At 44.7% G+C, this 12,263-nt stretch overlaps 1 protein-coding gene across 2 annotated transcripts in view; it reads right to left on the reverse strand.

Annotated features, from left to right (window-relative positions):
- Positions 1–1,902, reverse strand: part of YAF2 (YY1 associated factor 2) — a 31,222-nt gene extending 29,320 nt beyond the window's left edge. Inside the window, exons 1-2 of one of the 2 annotated variants that reach the window (XM_053406280.1) lie at positions 1,405–1,902; positions 896–1,021 (exon numbers count right to left, since the gene is read on the reverse strand). In XM_053406280.1, coding sequence (XP_053262255.1) covers positions 896–1,021; positions 1,405–1,430 — 152 coding nt within the window. In that variant the 5' untranslated portion in view covers positions 1,431–1,902. Of the gene's footprint in view, positions 1–895; positions 1,022–1,182; positions 1,242–1,404 lie in introns of those variants that run through there. The other variant, XM_053406279.1, reaches the window with a different exon arrangement.
- Positions 1,903–12,263: the final 10,361 nt, after the last annotated feature.

Genomic DNA, 12,263 nt, shown 5'->3' on the forward strand with positions numbered 1-12,263 from the left:
TTAAGGCAAGACATGACAATGGCCCTCACTTCAGCAAAATATCAGCTAGTATGAAACAGACACGAACAACCAAGAGACTGTTTGTTGACACCCCCCTCTTGAAGTATTCTAATCCACCATGAAATATAATTACAAAAGTCATCTTTTAAATGAGCTAACAGGGCTACACAGTGGACTATAAGCAGGCCTCAAAAAGAAAATCCAAGCCCTTATCCATTTCTGTCCTACCTTCAACAGAAGACGACTTATTTTTGCACAACAGGACAGCATTCACATTTAGTCAGTTTAAGTTTTTTTGGTTTTTTATGTACATAGGGAATGCTACATCACCATGAGCAGAATTAAAAACAAACAGCAAACATTCCAGACATCTGCACTGTTTGTGTGATCACAGCAAAGCAAAGCAAAAAAAAGCTGAGGAGGGAAAGCTTATTTTCTATCCCATTCCAGACTGCATGACTGGCAAATCGAACCATTGAGGGTGGTGCGAGAGAACGTGTGCCTTTAAGTTCACAGAAAAGAAATTATCTCTAAGCCTTTGGGGGGGGGTGAGAAAGAGACCATGTTTACTGGGCAAGGGCGGGGAGAGGAGGGGAGGAAAGGAAAGCAGACGGAGGAGGAGAGCGGAATGGAGGAGAGAGCTGGTGCATGCAGCGCATCCACTCCCTCTCCTGTCACCCTCTCCTGAGGAAGAAGAAGGAGGGAGAGCAATAAATAATAAAAAGCCTGCCCTGGTGGCTATGATGGTGGCGGCAGCAGCAGCCTCCGGGCTCTGCTCTTCTTCCCAGCCGGCGGCCCCCGGACGCCTCTCCTCGGCCAGCCCCGCTCCCTCCCTCCCTCCTTCCTTGGGGATGCGGGTGTCACCAGCGCAGGCCTCTCTGGGCCGCTCACTCACCGGGTGGAGGTGCCCTTCCTCACATCGCACATCATGCACTTGAAGGCCTCGGCGCTGTTCCGGAAGGTGCACACGCTGCAGTCCCAATAGCCCTCGTCGGAGGACGGCTTCGGCTGCCGCTTCGGCCTAAACACCCCCCAAAAAGAGGGGGCGGCGAGAAGGAGGAGGAGAAGGAAGAGGAGGAGGAGGAGAGAGAAGGAGGTTTAAGGCACAAAACAAGACATCGCTCCCTTCCCTCCCTCCCTCCCTCCCACTCGCTCGGGGCCTCGCTTCGCCTCGCCGCTTGCCAGCTACCTCTTCGCCGCCACCCCCAGCGCCCGCTCACCGCCATTCGCTGCGCTGAGGGGACGCCGCCGGAGGCTTTGGCAGCAGAGGGGAGGGGGGAGAAGCGGCGGCGAACGGCAACGGCAGCCCCCCTCACAGCGCCGCCACCGCTTCTCCCCCTCAGCAGCAGCAGCAGCGGCCTGTTGCGAGTCGGCGCCCGCTTCCCCTCCTCCCTGGCTCCTCACCTTGTGGGGCTCTTCTTGTCTCCCATGCCGGCTCCACAGACGCGTCTCCAGCCCGGCGCGGCCCTTTGTGTATTTGTCAATAAGGAGGAGCGAGCCGAGGAAGCGGGGGGTTGGCTCTCGAGCCCAGGCAACCAAGCGAGGAGGAGGAGCCGCCGCTGCCGCCGCGCACAGCGCGCGCCGCCGCCAACAACAACGGCCGTCCGCTGCTTTACTGCGGCCGACACCGCCGACTACCGCAGCCTCCAGCTGTCGGGGGAACTCCTGCCGCCGCCGCCGCCGCTTCTCCTCTCCTCTCTCTTCCACCCCCCTCCCGCCCTAACCTCACGCCTCTTTCTTCTCCCTCACGTGTCCCCCCGTCGCCAACCAGCGGCAGCCCGCAAGCCAGGCCAAGGCCGAGGCGCCCCAGACGGCGGTGGTGACAACCCTGAAGTCGCTCCGACTGCGGCGGGATGAGGGGGGAGGCGAGCGAGAGGAGGCTCCGGTGCTTTGACAAGAGGACTCCGCTGGCTTTTTCGCGAGCGGGCGGCCTTCCTCGCTTGCGCGCGCGCGCACAGATAACGCCTCAGGAGTATTCCGTGGCACAAGCACAACCAGAGAAATCATAACCTTCCCTGTGTGCCGCATTCATTAGCACGGAAGGAACGGCAGCGTCCCACTTCCAACCTCTCGCAGTCGCTGAGGTTGGAATTCGGATTGGGAATCCCCACACTTCGCTCACCATGTAAACCCAAGGTGCCTCATACCTTTGGATTCCGTGTTTTTACACTCTTCCCCCGCCCGTGGAAACTGCAGTCTTCCAGCGAGGGTTTAGTGGCGGAGCCAATGGAAGTTTCTTTATTTCAAATGTTTCCAAGGCCATCGCCTCCCCCCCACCCAGGTGGCTTACAGTGGATAAACATATTAAAAGGAAGCATTAAAACGTACAATTTAAACCAAGGAAGCATTAAAACGTACAATTTAAAGCCGCAGTTTAAGCTAAGTAATAGCACCTTCGTTTAATAACGACCGAAGACTCCCGACGCGAAAACATTTCGGTTGAAATCCAAGGAAAGCTCTTAAAAAGCTAGCATATCCATCCATATCTCTCACAGATAATATATAGGATAGAAGCATACAAATAATAACTATACAGTCACTACTGCCCACCAGCCTTACAGTACTGATCTTAAAGGTGGGCACAGGAGTAGCAGCTGTATTTTAAACAGGGCCGCTTCATATATGTGTAAAGGTAAAGGGACCCCTGACCATTTGGTCCAGTCGTGACCGACTCTGGGGTTGCGGCGCTCATCTCTCTTTACTGGCCGAGGGAGCCGGCGTACAGCTTCCAGGTCATGTGGCCAGCATGACTAAGCCGCTTCTGGGCGAACCAGAGCAGCGCACGGAAACGGCGTTTACCTTCCCGCCAGAGCGGTTCCTATTTATCTACTTGCACTTTGATGTGCTTTTGAACTGCTAGGTTGGCAGGAGCTGGGACCGAGCAACAGGAGCTCACCCTGTCACAGAGATTTGAACCGCTGACTTTCTGATCAGCAAGTCCTAGGCTCTGTGGTTTAACCCACAGCTCCACCTGCATCCCTCTCATATACGTGTAGGTGGCCCAAATAAAGTCAAAGCCCCTCTTAACACCCATGTTAGCGTTTCAATCCAGATCAGGTGCCCTGCACTGGCAATGGGGAGTGAGGCCTTGAATTCAAAAGACAAGCTACAAAGTAAATGTGTAGTTTGCTCCAATGCCACCTTCCATGCCAACAGTGAGGATTAGAGAATCCTTACTTTAGCCATGCTTATTTCCTTAGGCCTGTTGTCTTTGTCCATGGAGTTTTCTTGGCAAGGATACTGGAGTGGCTTGCCGGACCAAACTGCGGGAGGTAGTGGAGGACAGAGGTGCCTGGCGTGCTCTGGTCCATGGGGTCACGAAGAGTCGGACACGACTAAACGACTAAACAACAACAACAAAATTTCCTTAGGCACCAAAACAGCTGAAAATATCCCCTTCCATTTGGTATATGGCTGTGGCTATGTCATGATTAAGGGATGACCAATCTGTATTAACAGCACAGTCTTATACACGTTTACTCAGAAGTGAATCCGAATACTGTAAGATCAGTGGGGCATATGCACCCAAGCAAAGGACTGCAGGCCTTAGTAATGTCCTCGGTATACACCCAGCATTAAGGGATGAAAATTACCCTGAATGTGATTGCGAAATAGTGTTGAAGTAACTGCACTGTTATTAATATGTAAGAACGCCGTGTACTGCTTGCTCACCCAACTTTATTACCCTGGAAGAACGCCTGGAATGTTAGAGCTAATACTGGCTGATACCCATTATTGCAAAGAACCTCGTATTTTGAGCACTTCAATTTGCAAACCATTTGCACTGTTTTTGCATTTTCTTTGGAGTAACTTCAGTTGGGTTAAAATATGCTAATAGCCCAAGCACAGTGCCTGACACTGCATGCCAACCAAGATAAAAAAACAAATCTATTAGTATAAGTCACGTCTCTAGTCCATCCATCTAACATACGTACACCCTGACATTTTAAAACCCCAGCAGCACAGTGCCACAGTCCTGCCACAGCGAAGCACATTTAAATCCTACCATTATTCCATTAATATCAATGGAATGAAAAGTCCTTCCTTTGGCTGAAGCATGCCCTAGGAATGCCTCACCCTGGCAGCAGGCCTTATGCCACCTATGCACTCTGAGAGGTCTATTCCCTCAAAATCCAAGGGACTTGATGGTGGAGAGGCCTCTGTCCCCCCGATACGTCACCCCTTGGGGCCAGCATACAGCAAGGGGTGGGATGGACCCTCTACTTGTGGGAGAGTGGCCTCAGAGACCAGAGAGAGGCATAGAGTATTATGAGGAGTAACTGGCAGCTAGAGCCCCAGATGCACAGTAGGTGTTTGTGAGGGAACAAGAGAGGTGAGCAGGTGGGGTCTTCTGAGTGCTCTGTCTTGGCCTCCCTCATCTCATCGAGAGGAGGGGAGTGTTATGTACTGAAGTTCTCACCCTGAGCCAGCAGGGGGATACTGTAGTTTTCACTCAAGTCCATATATGCAAATAAGGGATCGAAAGTGACGTTCAGTGATTGGATAGTTACAGAAAATGGTTACTGTTGCGTTCTAGTGGAGCTCTACATAAGCAGGCTGGCTGAACCCTTCTGTTCTGTTCTGTTCTGTTCTGTTCTGTTCTGTGAATAAACAAGAGCTGTTTGAAGAATCGCTGTGTCGTCTGATATGTTCACCCACAACTTAACAGGGAGGGCTGCAGGGATTGGGAGTTTATTTCCTTCTTGAGCGTTGAAACAAAGGGAGCGTGGTGACATTTTCTCCATGCACCCCAAATTCCTTTATTTTGTGACTTCCTGCAATCAGAAAGGATTTGTGCTGGCCCTGTTGTTCATTGGCACTCACTGTCCATGCAGCCAACACAATGCCCAATTGGCGGGCTGTGCCAGCTGTTTGCAGAGGATGTACAGGGGCACCTTAAACTGGATGACAATATGGTTCAAGTGGGAGAACTGCTGAGGTTTTGGAAATTATCTACATAAAGCAGCATTGTAAGTAATATTTCTTATGCTGGTCTATGACCATAATAAAGTTTTGCTTATGATGATGTAATATTTCTGTTCATGCCTAATTAAATGAAAATAGAAATTTTTATTTATTTATTTATTTACAATTTAAACATGTAGGGATGTACCCATACATACGGACACACAACATTCATGGGTTCATTAAGAGTGTCTCGGTGCTTTTCATAGGGTAAATTTTGTCCTTGATAATGTGAACATTTATAACCATATAGAAGTGATCAGAATGTGGCCTATGTGGATTGTCTTGAAAATCTTTCTATGTAGAAATGAAAGGGATATAGAGGGTAAAATATGCCAGCATCACTGTTTTTTAAATAATTTGATTAATCGGCTCAGTTTTTCGTAGGAAAGCTGTGGGGAGGGGTCTGTGGACAATTAAAAATGAGCATTATATTGTCTTGTCACACATCATATCATGACCAATTCTTAAAGAAACTCCCCCATACTTTCTCTTCTCATCAATGATAAAACAAAGCAGAAGTAGAAAAAAACTGTATGCAAATTCATTTTACAGAGAACTGAAAACTTAGGTTCCTGGCTACAATCTTATCTATATGTATTTGGGAGTGAGGCCCATTGAACACAGTGGGATTTACTTCAAAGTAACTATGCAGAGGATTGCATGCATTGAAGATAATATACAGTTCTTTTATTTCTGCAATTTCATATGACCGGTTGTTTTTTTTTAAAAAAATGCATATTTTCTGCCTGATTGGAGCTTTACTGAGTACGTTGCTAACACTTTTTTTTAATTAAACAGGGAAACAAGAATATGGAAAATAATAGTTGCAGACAATGAGTCTGGGACAGATTTTGGGAGTTTGCAGTAGGGATCACCAAAAATTTCCCCATTCCACTGTAGGAAGTCTAAATTGGACTGCTGTCAGTAGAGGAACTTGAATTTGAATTGGATATAACCCAGTTAACATACTTCTGGGAGAGACAGGTGATGGTGATTAAATTTATAAACCGCTTAATATATTAAAAAATATCTCTAAGCGGTGTACAAAAGTTATCTATCTATCATCTATCAATCATTATCCAAGTTCATTTTCCTTCTGACATGCTCTTCCTCTCAGCCTCTGGGTTCTCATCCAGGGTCCAAACAAACTCTCAAGCTCACTCGCAAAAGTCTCATAACGAGAAGACATCCCTGAAAAACGCAGACATTGCCCGCTTGAGACTTGCTTTTTATGGACAGGCCAAAGGTGGGTGGTACTTCCTCAGGCTGCCCACAGCTGGGTCCCATTTTACTTCCCTCTCCACACCCAGTTCCAAGTATAGCAGGTTTGTTGAGTTTCCCAGGGGGTTTAAAGGGCAGGAAAAGGGTTCGCCTCCATTCATAGCTCTTTCTTCACACCCTCTGTCCTCTCCTCCTCCTCCTCCTCCAGCTGATTTCAGAAGAAATCAAAATAATCTGAACTTCTTTCACACATCCAGATGCCAATTCTGTCCCCATGTCTACTCTGATCTAACAATGTTATGCACAACATTCATTCACCTGCTCATCTTGCAATGTGATATATGCCATCATTTGCCAGCAGTACCCTTCCACATTCTACCCAGGGCAAGCAGACCAGTCTTTGCTCCAAAGAAAAGATGGACACAAATCTGACATCAGAAATGGCAATATTCATAAGCCAGTTCTAGGCACTCTGTAAGCAATCTTAAGAGAGGCAGCCTTTGAGCAAGGGGTTTGATGCTATCACTTATGGACTGAAGTGAAGCCAAAGATTTTTAGCACATTATATGAGTTGATTGATTATCAGTGCCAGAGTTCCTGAGTCATCAACAGCAGTTTTGTGAATTACCGTTATTAATAATGATTTTTTTTTTTACATAATTAGCAATGGTAATTTTATTTCCCTCAGACCTCAGTGTTTACAAATCCATCCCCAAACCATATATGTATTCCTGTACTTCAGGATAACACTTCAAGATTCTGAAGAGGACTGTAGTCCATGAAAATTCATGCCATAATTAAATATGTCAGGCTTAAAGAGCCACATGACTCTTTGACCTTTTTTCTGCACAAGGCTACTGCAGCTGCTCCTCTGGAAAGTGCTGTAATGGTACGCAGTGGTGAGTAATTTGAAATGTTGCAGTGGGGAATAAGATCTGCCACCACAATAATGCTGTTTTTGGCCGCATCCCTGTGGCAAAAGTGACATGTTTGTGTGAACCTGTATTTCCATGTGGGTTGTGTATTTGTGTAACCACAAATATTTACATGGTGGCATCAGCACTTCCCCATGGAAATTGTGATAGTCACATAATGAACTGCCCACATGGAATCCCCAGTTTAAACGAAGAACTGACATCCTGCAAGAGATCTGTCGTGCTCCGAGGGAGGGGGCAATTGTGTGGGAGAAACTGGTTTGCGTGAATTGGCCCAAAGACAAACCATCTGAGGTTGAACAGATCTCCAGTTGAGTGTTATTGACATAAAACTTCAAGCATGTGTCATGCATCTTCCAGGCTGCTCGCAAAAATGGCTGAATGAATGTATTCCAGCTGCAAAGAAAATACTGTTTCGAGAGGGGTTGTGGAATGCAAAGCAGAGTGGACACAAAAGATAGGACAACTGCAGAAAACATGATTAAGGACCATATAGCAAGGCAAAAGCCCCACAACTTAATGACACAGGGAAACTGAAGCAGATAACAGAAGGTAAATCTAAAACAGGGGGGGGGGCTATAATTTTATTTTACTCTACTCCAGTATACCTTCTATCTCTGAAAAAGACGGGATAATATTCAAATGGAAATTTACCCAACAGAATATTGCTTTTGTATGCTGTTTATGGATATTAGCTTTCAGAACTAGCTATGTACTCAGTGTGTTCCTCCACAGGTTTATTATAACAAACAGTAAAGACTGTGAGGCCTCATGCTTAAGAAACTGGGCTTTTTTCAGATATTATAAATGGCACCCCTAAGCTGTTGTCTAACAACCCTAAATATTCTTACATGAGTTTTGGTCTGGTGAATTACAGTACTGCAAATTCCTGTTCCTTATTGGTAGCCAGGATTGGAAACATTTCAAGTGTCATGTTGCCCAAGGGCCAAAAAGTTTAATCCTAGTGCTAAGAAACTTGAAATATTTCCATTCTTTTTGAGGTCAGGGTCTAAATACTTGATTCTGCCCAAAATTATATGGAAGATGAATTAACAGTATACCCACAATAAATTGTAACAAGGTGAAGTACAGCCAGAAATGTTGACATGATGGGTTGCCATGTGTCCTCTTTTTCCTGGACATGCCCTCCTTTTCATGGGTAGAGTCGTCATAGCGATCTATAGTTAAAAATAGAAGTCGGCAAATGTGTCCTTATTGCTCCTTAAAATATGGCAACCCAAATTTTTGTGCTCACATCTGCCAGAAAGTGGGTCCAGATTCTAATAGCTGAAGATGCTTTCAATTGATATGTTTTTTCAAAATCTCTCTGGAACGACTGCCAAAGGAGTGTTGCAACAGCAACCTGCTTGCGAATGAAGTGCCTATGTTATGTTGGTTCATTTTGACCTGTGACGGTTTGTTCTGACATATTCAACAACCCAATCTTCTTTACAAAACTCAAACTACATTGCTTGACACCTGCATGCACAGGCAGGTGCTTTTAGAATACATATTTTTTGTTGTTGTTCCAGCAACAGCTGCCAAAGCAGGACTGCTTTTTAACTCAAGAAACATTGAAAGTGTAGACCCCGGTCAAGAGTTTGAAATAACTATTTCAGCTCATTCAATAACATTATCATGAATGGTACTGCTCTAGGGAAGCAACCCGGAAAAGTTTTGTTTTTGATTAGTATTTCAGAGAAAGGGAGAACTGCGAAATGAAATGTGCTTTCAGTGAATAGTTGATGGACATCACAAGTGCAGCAATTATGGGAACAAGCTTTATCTCTGTCAGCACATCGGAAATGTCAAGTTGTTTTAAGGACAAAACTGGTACTTTCTGAATGGGAAGGCAGTGCTGTTCCATTGTTCCCTTTTTAGCTGGGTGGGAACAATAGAAAAGCAGTCACAGTTGTGATGCTCAAGAGGTTGTCTGTAAATACATAAGGAGAACTCTGGTGGGTCAGAACAAGCTCATCTAGTTTGGCATTCTGTTAACACAGTGGTCACTATGGGAAGCCCTCAGGCAGACATTAGTACAGCATCATTCTCCAGCTCTTGTCCCCCAGGAACTGATGTTTAGAGGCAATAATTATAGCCATCATGACTAGTAGCCATGATTACATCCTTCTCTGAGAATCACAGACATAACTCTACTGCTGCATGTATAATGATTGAAATAGAAGACTTACTTCCATAACCAAAAAGTTCTTCCATTCACAGAACTGAGCCTTTGAAAACAGCCCAGGACTACCATAAGCCACTCTTATAAGTAAGAGACCATGGGCCACATTCAGCCAAACAGAGCTTTCCCTTCCATTCTCTCCCCCCTGGTACCCCCCACAATCGGCTGAGCTGGGGTTTGGGAGCACTCCCAGAACAGTGTCGGGGGAAGGAGACGGGAGATCATTCTATCTGGCAAGAGCAGAAATGTTTGGGAAGCCTTAGTTTGACACTGAATTCCCACCACCATTTTGATGTTACAGCAATGCTGTGGAAGCCATTTTCTGCAGCCCCACCCCATAGTGCTCTATAACATTTAAAGGACCAGCACCAGGTCTCCACTAGGTGATGACTGCTTAGACAGGGCTGGTGTGACTGGACCCACCTGCATGGCATTGGGACTTTATTATAGCAGTGGTGTGAGGTTAGACCACAAAAAGTGGCTCCTACAGCACTGTTTTAACCTGTAAAATATGCCTAAACGTGGGAGATATTCAGAATTCAGTACAAGTATATATTGACCCAGTTCTCACATCACATCACACCAATCTTAAACCATGGATTTATTGAACGAACCATGCTTAAGCCAATGATGATCAAAGTAACTATGGTTTCTTTCATCCTACTCTGCACTCCTTCCATTCTGAATTCTTCCTGCCTAAGCTGTTTCTCTGCCTGAGATCCCAGCTACTGGCATTTCCTTGCAGCATCACCATTTCCCTTTCTGCTGGTCAGCTGCAAAAGAGCAAGGATGTGACTTTTCATCAAACAATTGTTCTTCATGGCAGCCATTTTGTGTCATTCCACACCTCTATGGCTGCCTTTTTGTGACTCCTGTTTTATTCCAATGCAATGTACTTCGTGGGTTTTTGCCCTGAAACCCTATACCCACCTGCCAGGTTTTTAATGTGATATTTCAATGCTTGTGGATTACATCGTAGGGATTTCTTTTTCTCTTTCATTCCTGGCTTTCTTGCAAATAGGTTCAAGCATAAAACATAGAACGGTATTCTAAGCATGCACACTATAACTCCGCAATGAGAATAATCAAAGGGCATATTGCAATGTGGTATGTTTTACATGTTTCCTGAAGCCATTGAAAATGAACACAGACGCCAAGCTGGAGTTTGAGCTTAAAACACAGGATGGTCCCATTATTGTGTGTGTGCATGCCTCCTTCAAAGATGCCTCATTATTCACAGCACCTTTGAAAATGGGCATAGCAACATCTCATGATAACACTTCATGCAGCTAATGAAGTCCACAAAACCTTATACCATAATAAATATGTTTAGTCTTTAAGGCGCCACGAGACTCTTTGTTGATTTTGCTTGTTATTACTTTGGTGTTAGTAATGATAACAATGGCCTGGCTGGTCCACACATCATGTTAAGCCACAATATGGCTTAACGTGACTGTGCTTGCACCCATTTTGTTTCTTCCTGGGCTTTCAAGGTCAATGCAGGATGGTAGCCACACCAAAGTCTGACTTGGCGTCTTGTGTGAACCCAAAATCGTGGTTAAGGTCTTCCCTATTTAACCATGACCTGTAACCGTAGGGCAAAGCTTGGCTATAGAGTGTGGTTGAGTAGTAGTAGAGACCTTAACCACGATCCAAAGTTCAGATAACTTGCTAAGCCAAATTTTGGCTTTGTTGCCATGCCTGGGAAGCTAGCATGTTTGAGAAAGCCAAAATTTGGCTTAGTGTGAAGGAGAAACGCAACCAATGAATGAAACAGTGAATGAGGATACAGACAGAATGAAATGCAGGTATCTCCCGATAATATAACTTAATATTGTGCCGTTCTGTTTTGCAAATATCAAAAGAATTCTCCTTAAACATTTTACAGAAGTCGCACCCCCTGCACAGGCAAAATAATGAATTGACTCTACTATAAAAGCAGGCAAGTAGAATCTGTGTTATTAAATTCAAAAAAAGAATGCACTTATCATTTTTTTATAATAAAAGTGTCATAGCTTTTAAGTTCTCTGCTAAAATCATTTGTAAAAGCAACAAGATGTATTATGGGATCTTAATGTTTGAGACAAATGTCGGCTCATTCTCCTCACCGTATCTTTGTATGCTTTCGGAAAGCAGTCTGGGTTCGCTATTATTTCAGCATTTCATTTCTGCCTTGTGAAGATACCAAAGCCTGCATACCATGCCACCAAGAAAAGTCAGCCTCATCAAAGCTATCACATTAGCTTCCCCACACAACTGAGGTTTTCTTCTGGACAGATCTGGGAGACAAATGTTTCTTACTGCACTTACAGTTCCATGGCCAGCTTTGAAAATATCATTCAGTCTGAAATGCAGTATTTGGATCTCATTGTCAGGAAATAATACACTCTACAAGTCCATTATTTCCGCCATTGTCATATAGACAAAAGATAGTTTCAAGCACTTCCCCCCTGCTAAAACTTAAGTTGTTGCCACTTCCTTTGATTACAATAATTAGCCCAGACTATCCTGCATTTATATAAACCCAAGAGAGCAAAGGGAGTCAATGAGGCCTCTTTTAAGTTCCTTCCTGCCTTATCTATTGTGGCAGGTTGGTATTCTACAGAATGATAGGCACAGTCTACAAATGAGTTGGTGACTGTGGGATTGCTTGCACAGGTTTTGCATCTTCAAAAGGATATATGGAAAGAGTTGCATTTTGGTGGGAATATGGGATTGCTTAAATTACACTAAAGTGGAAGATACTGCATTTTATTTTTTTTGATCCGCAAAACTGATGTGGAAAACATAAAATTGTATTTAGCATAAATGAAATTTATTTTTTTATCTATTATTTAGTTGAAATGATCTGTTTACCAATTAAGTACATCAGCAGGGAGACATCGTCTTTGCATCTCACACATCCATTCATCCTCTGATGTAGCCTGAAGCGATGATGATCAATTATTCAGCAA

The sequence above is a fragment of the Podarcis raffonei genome, chromosome 10 (genome assembly GCF_027172205.1).
Source record: "Podarcis raffonei isolate rPodRaf1 chromosome 10, rPodRaf1.pri, whole genome shotgun sequence".
Lineage (NCBI taxonomy): Eukaryota > Metazoa > Chordata > Lepidosauria > Squamata > Lacertidae > Podarcis > Podarcis raffonei.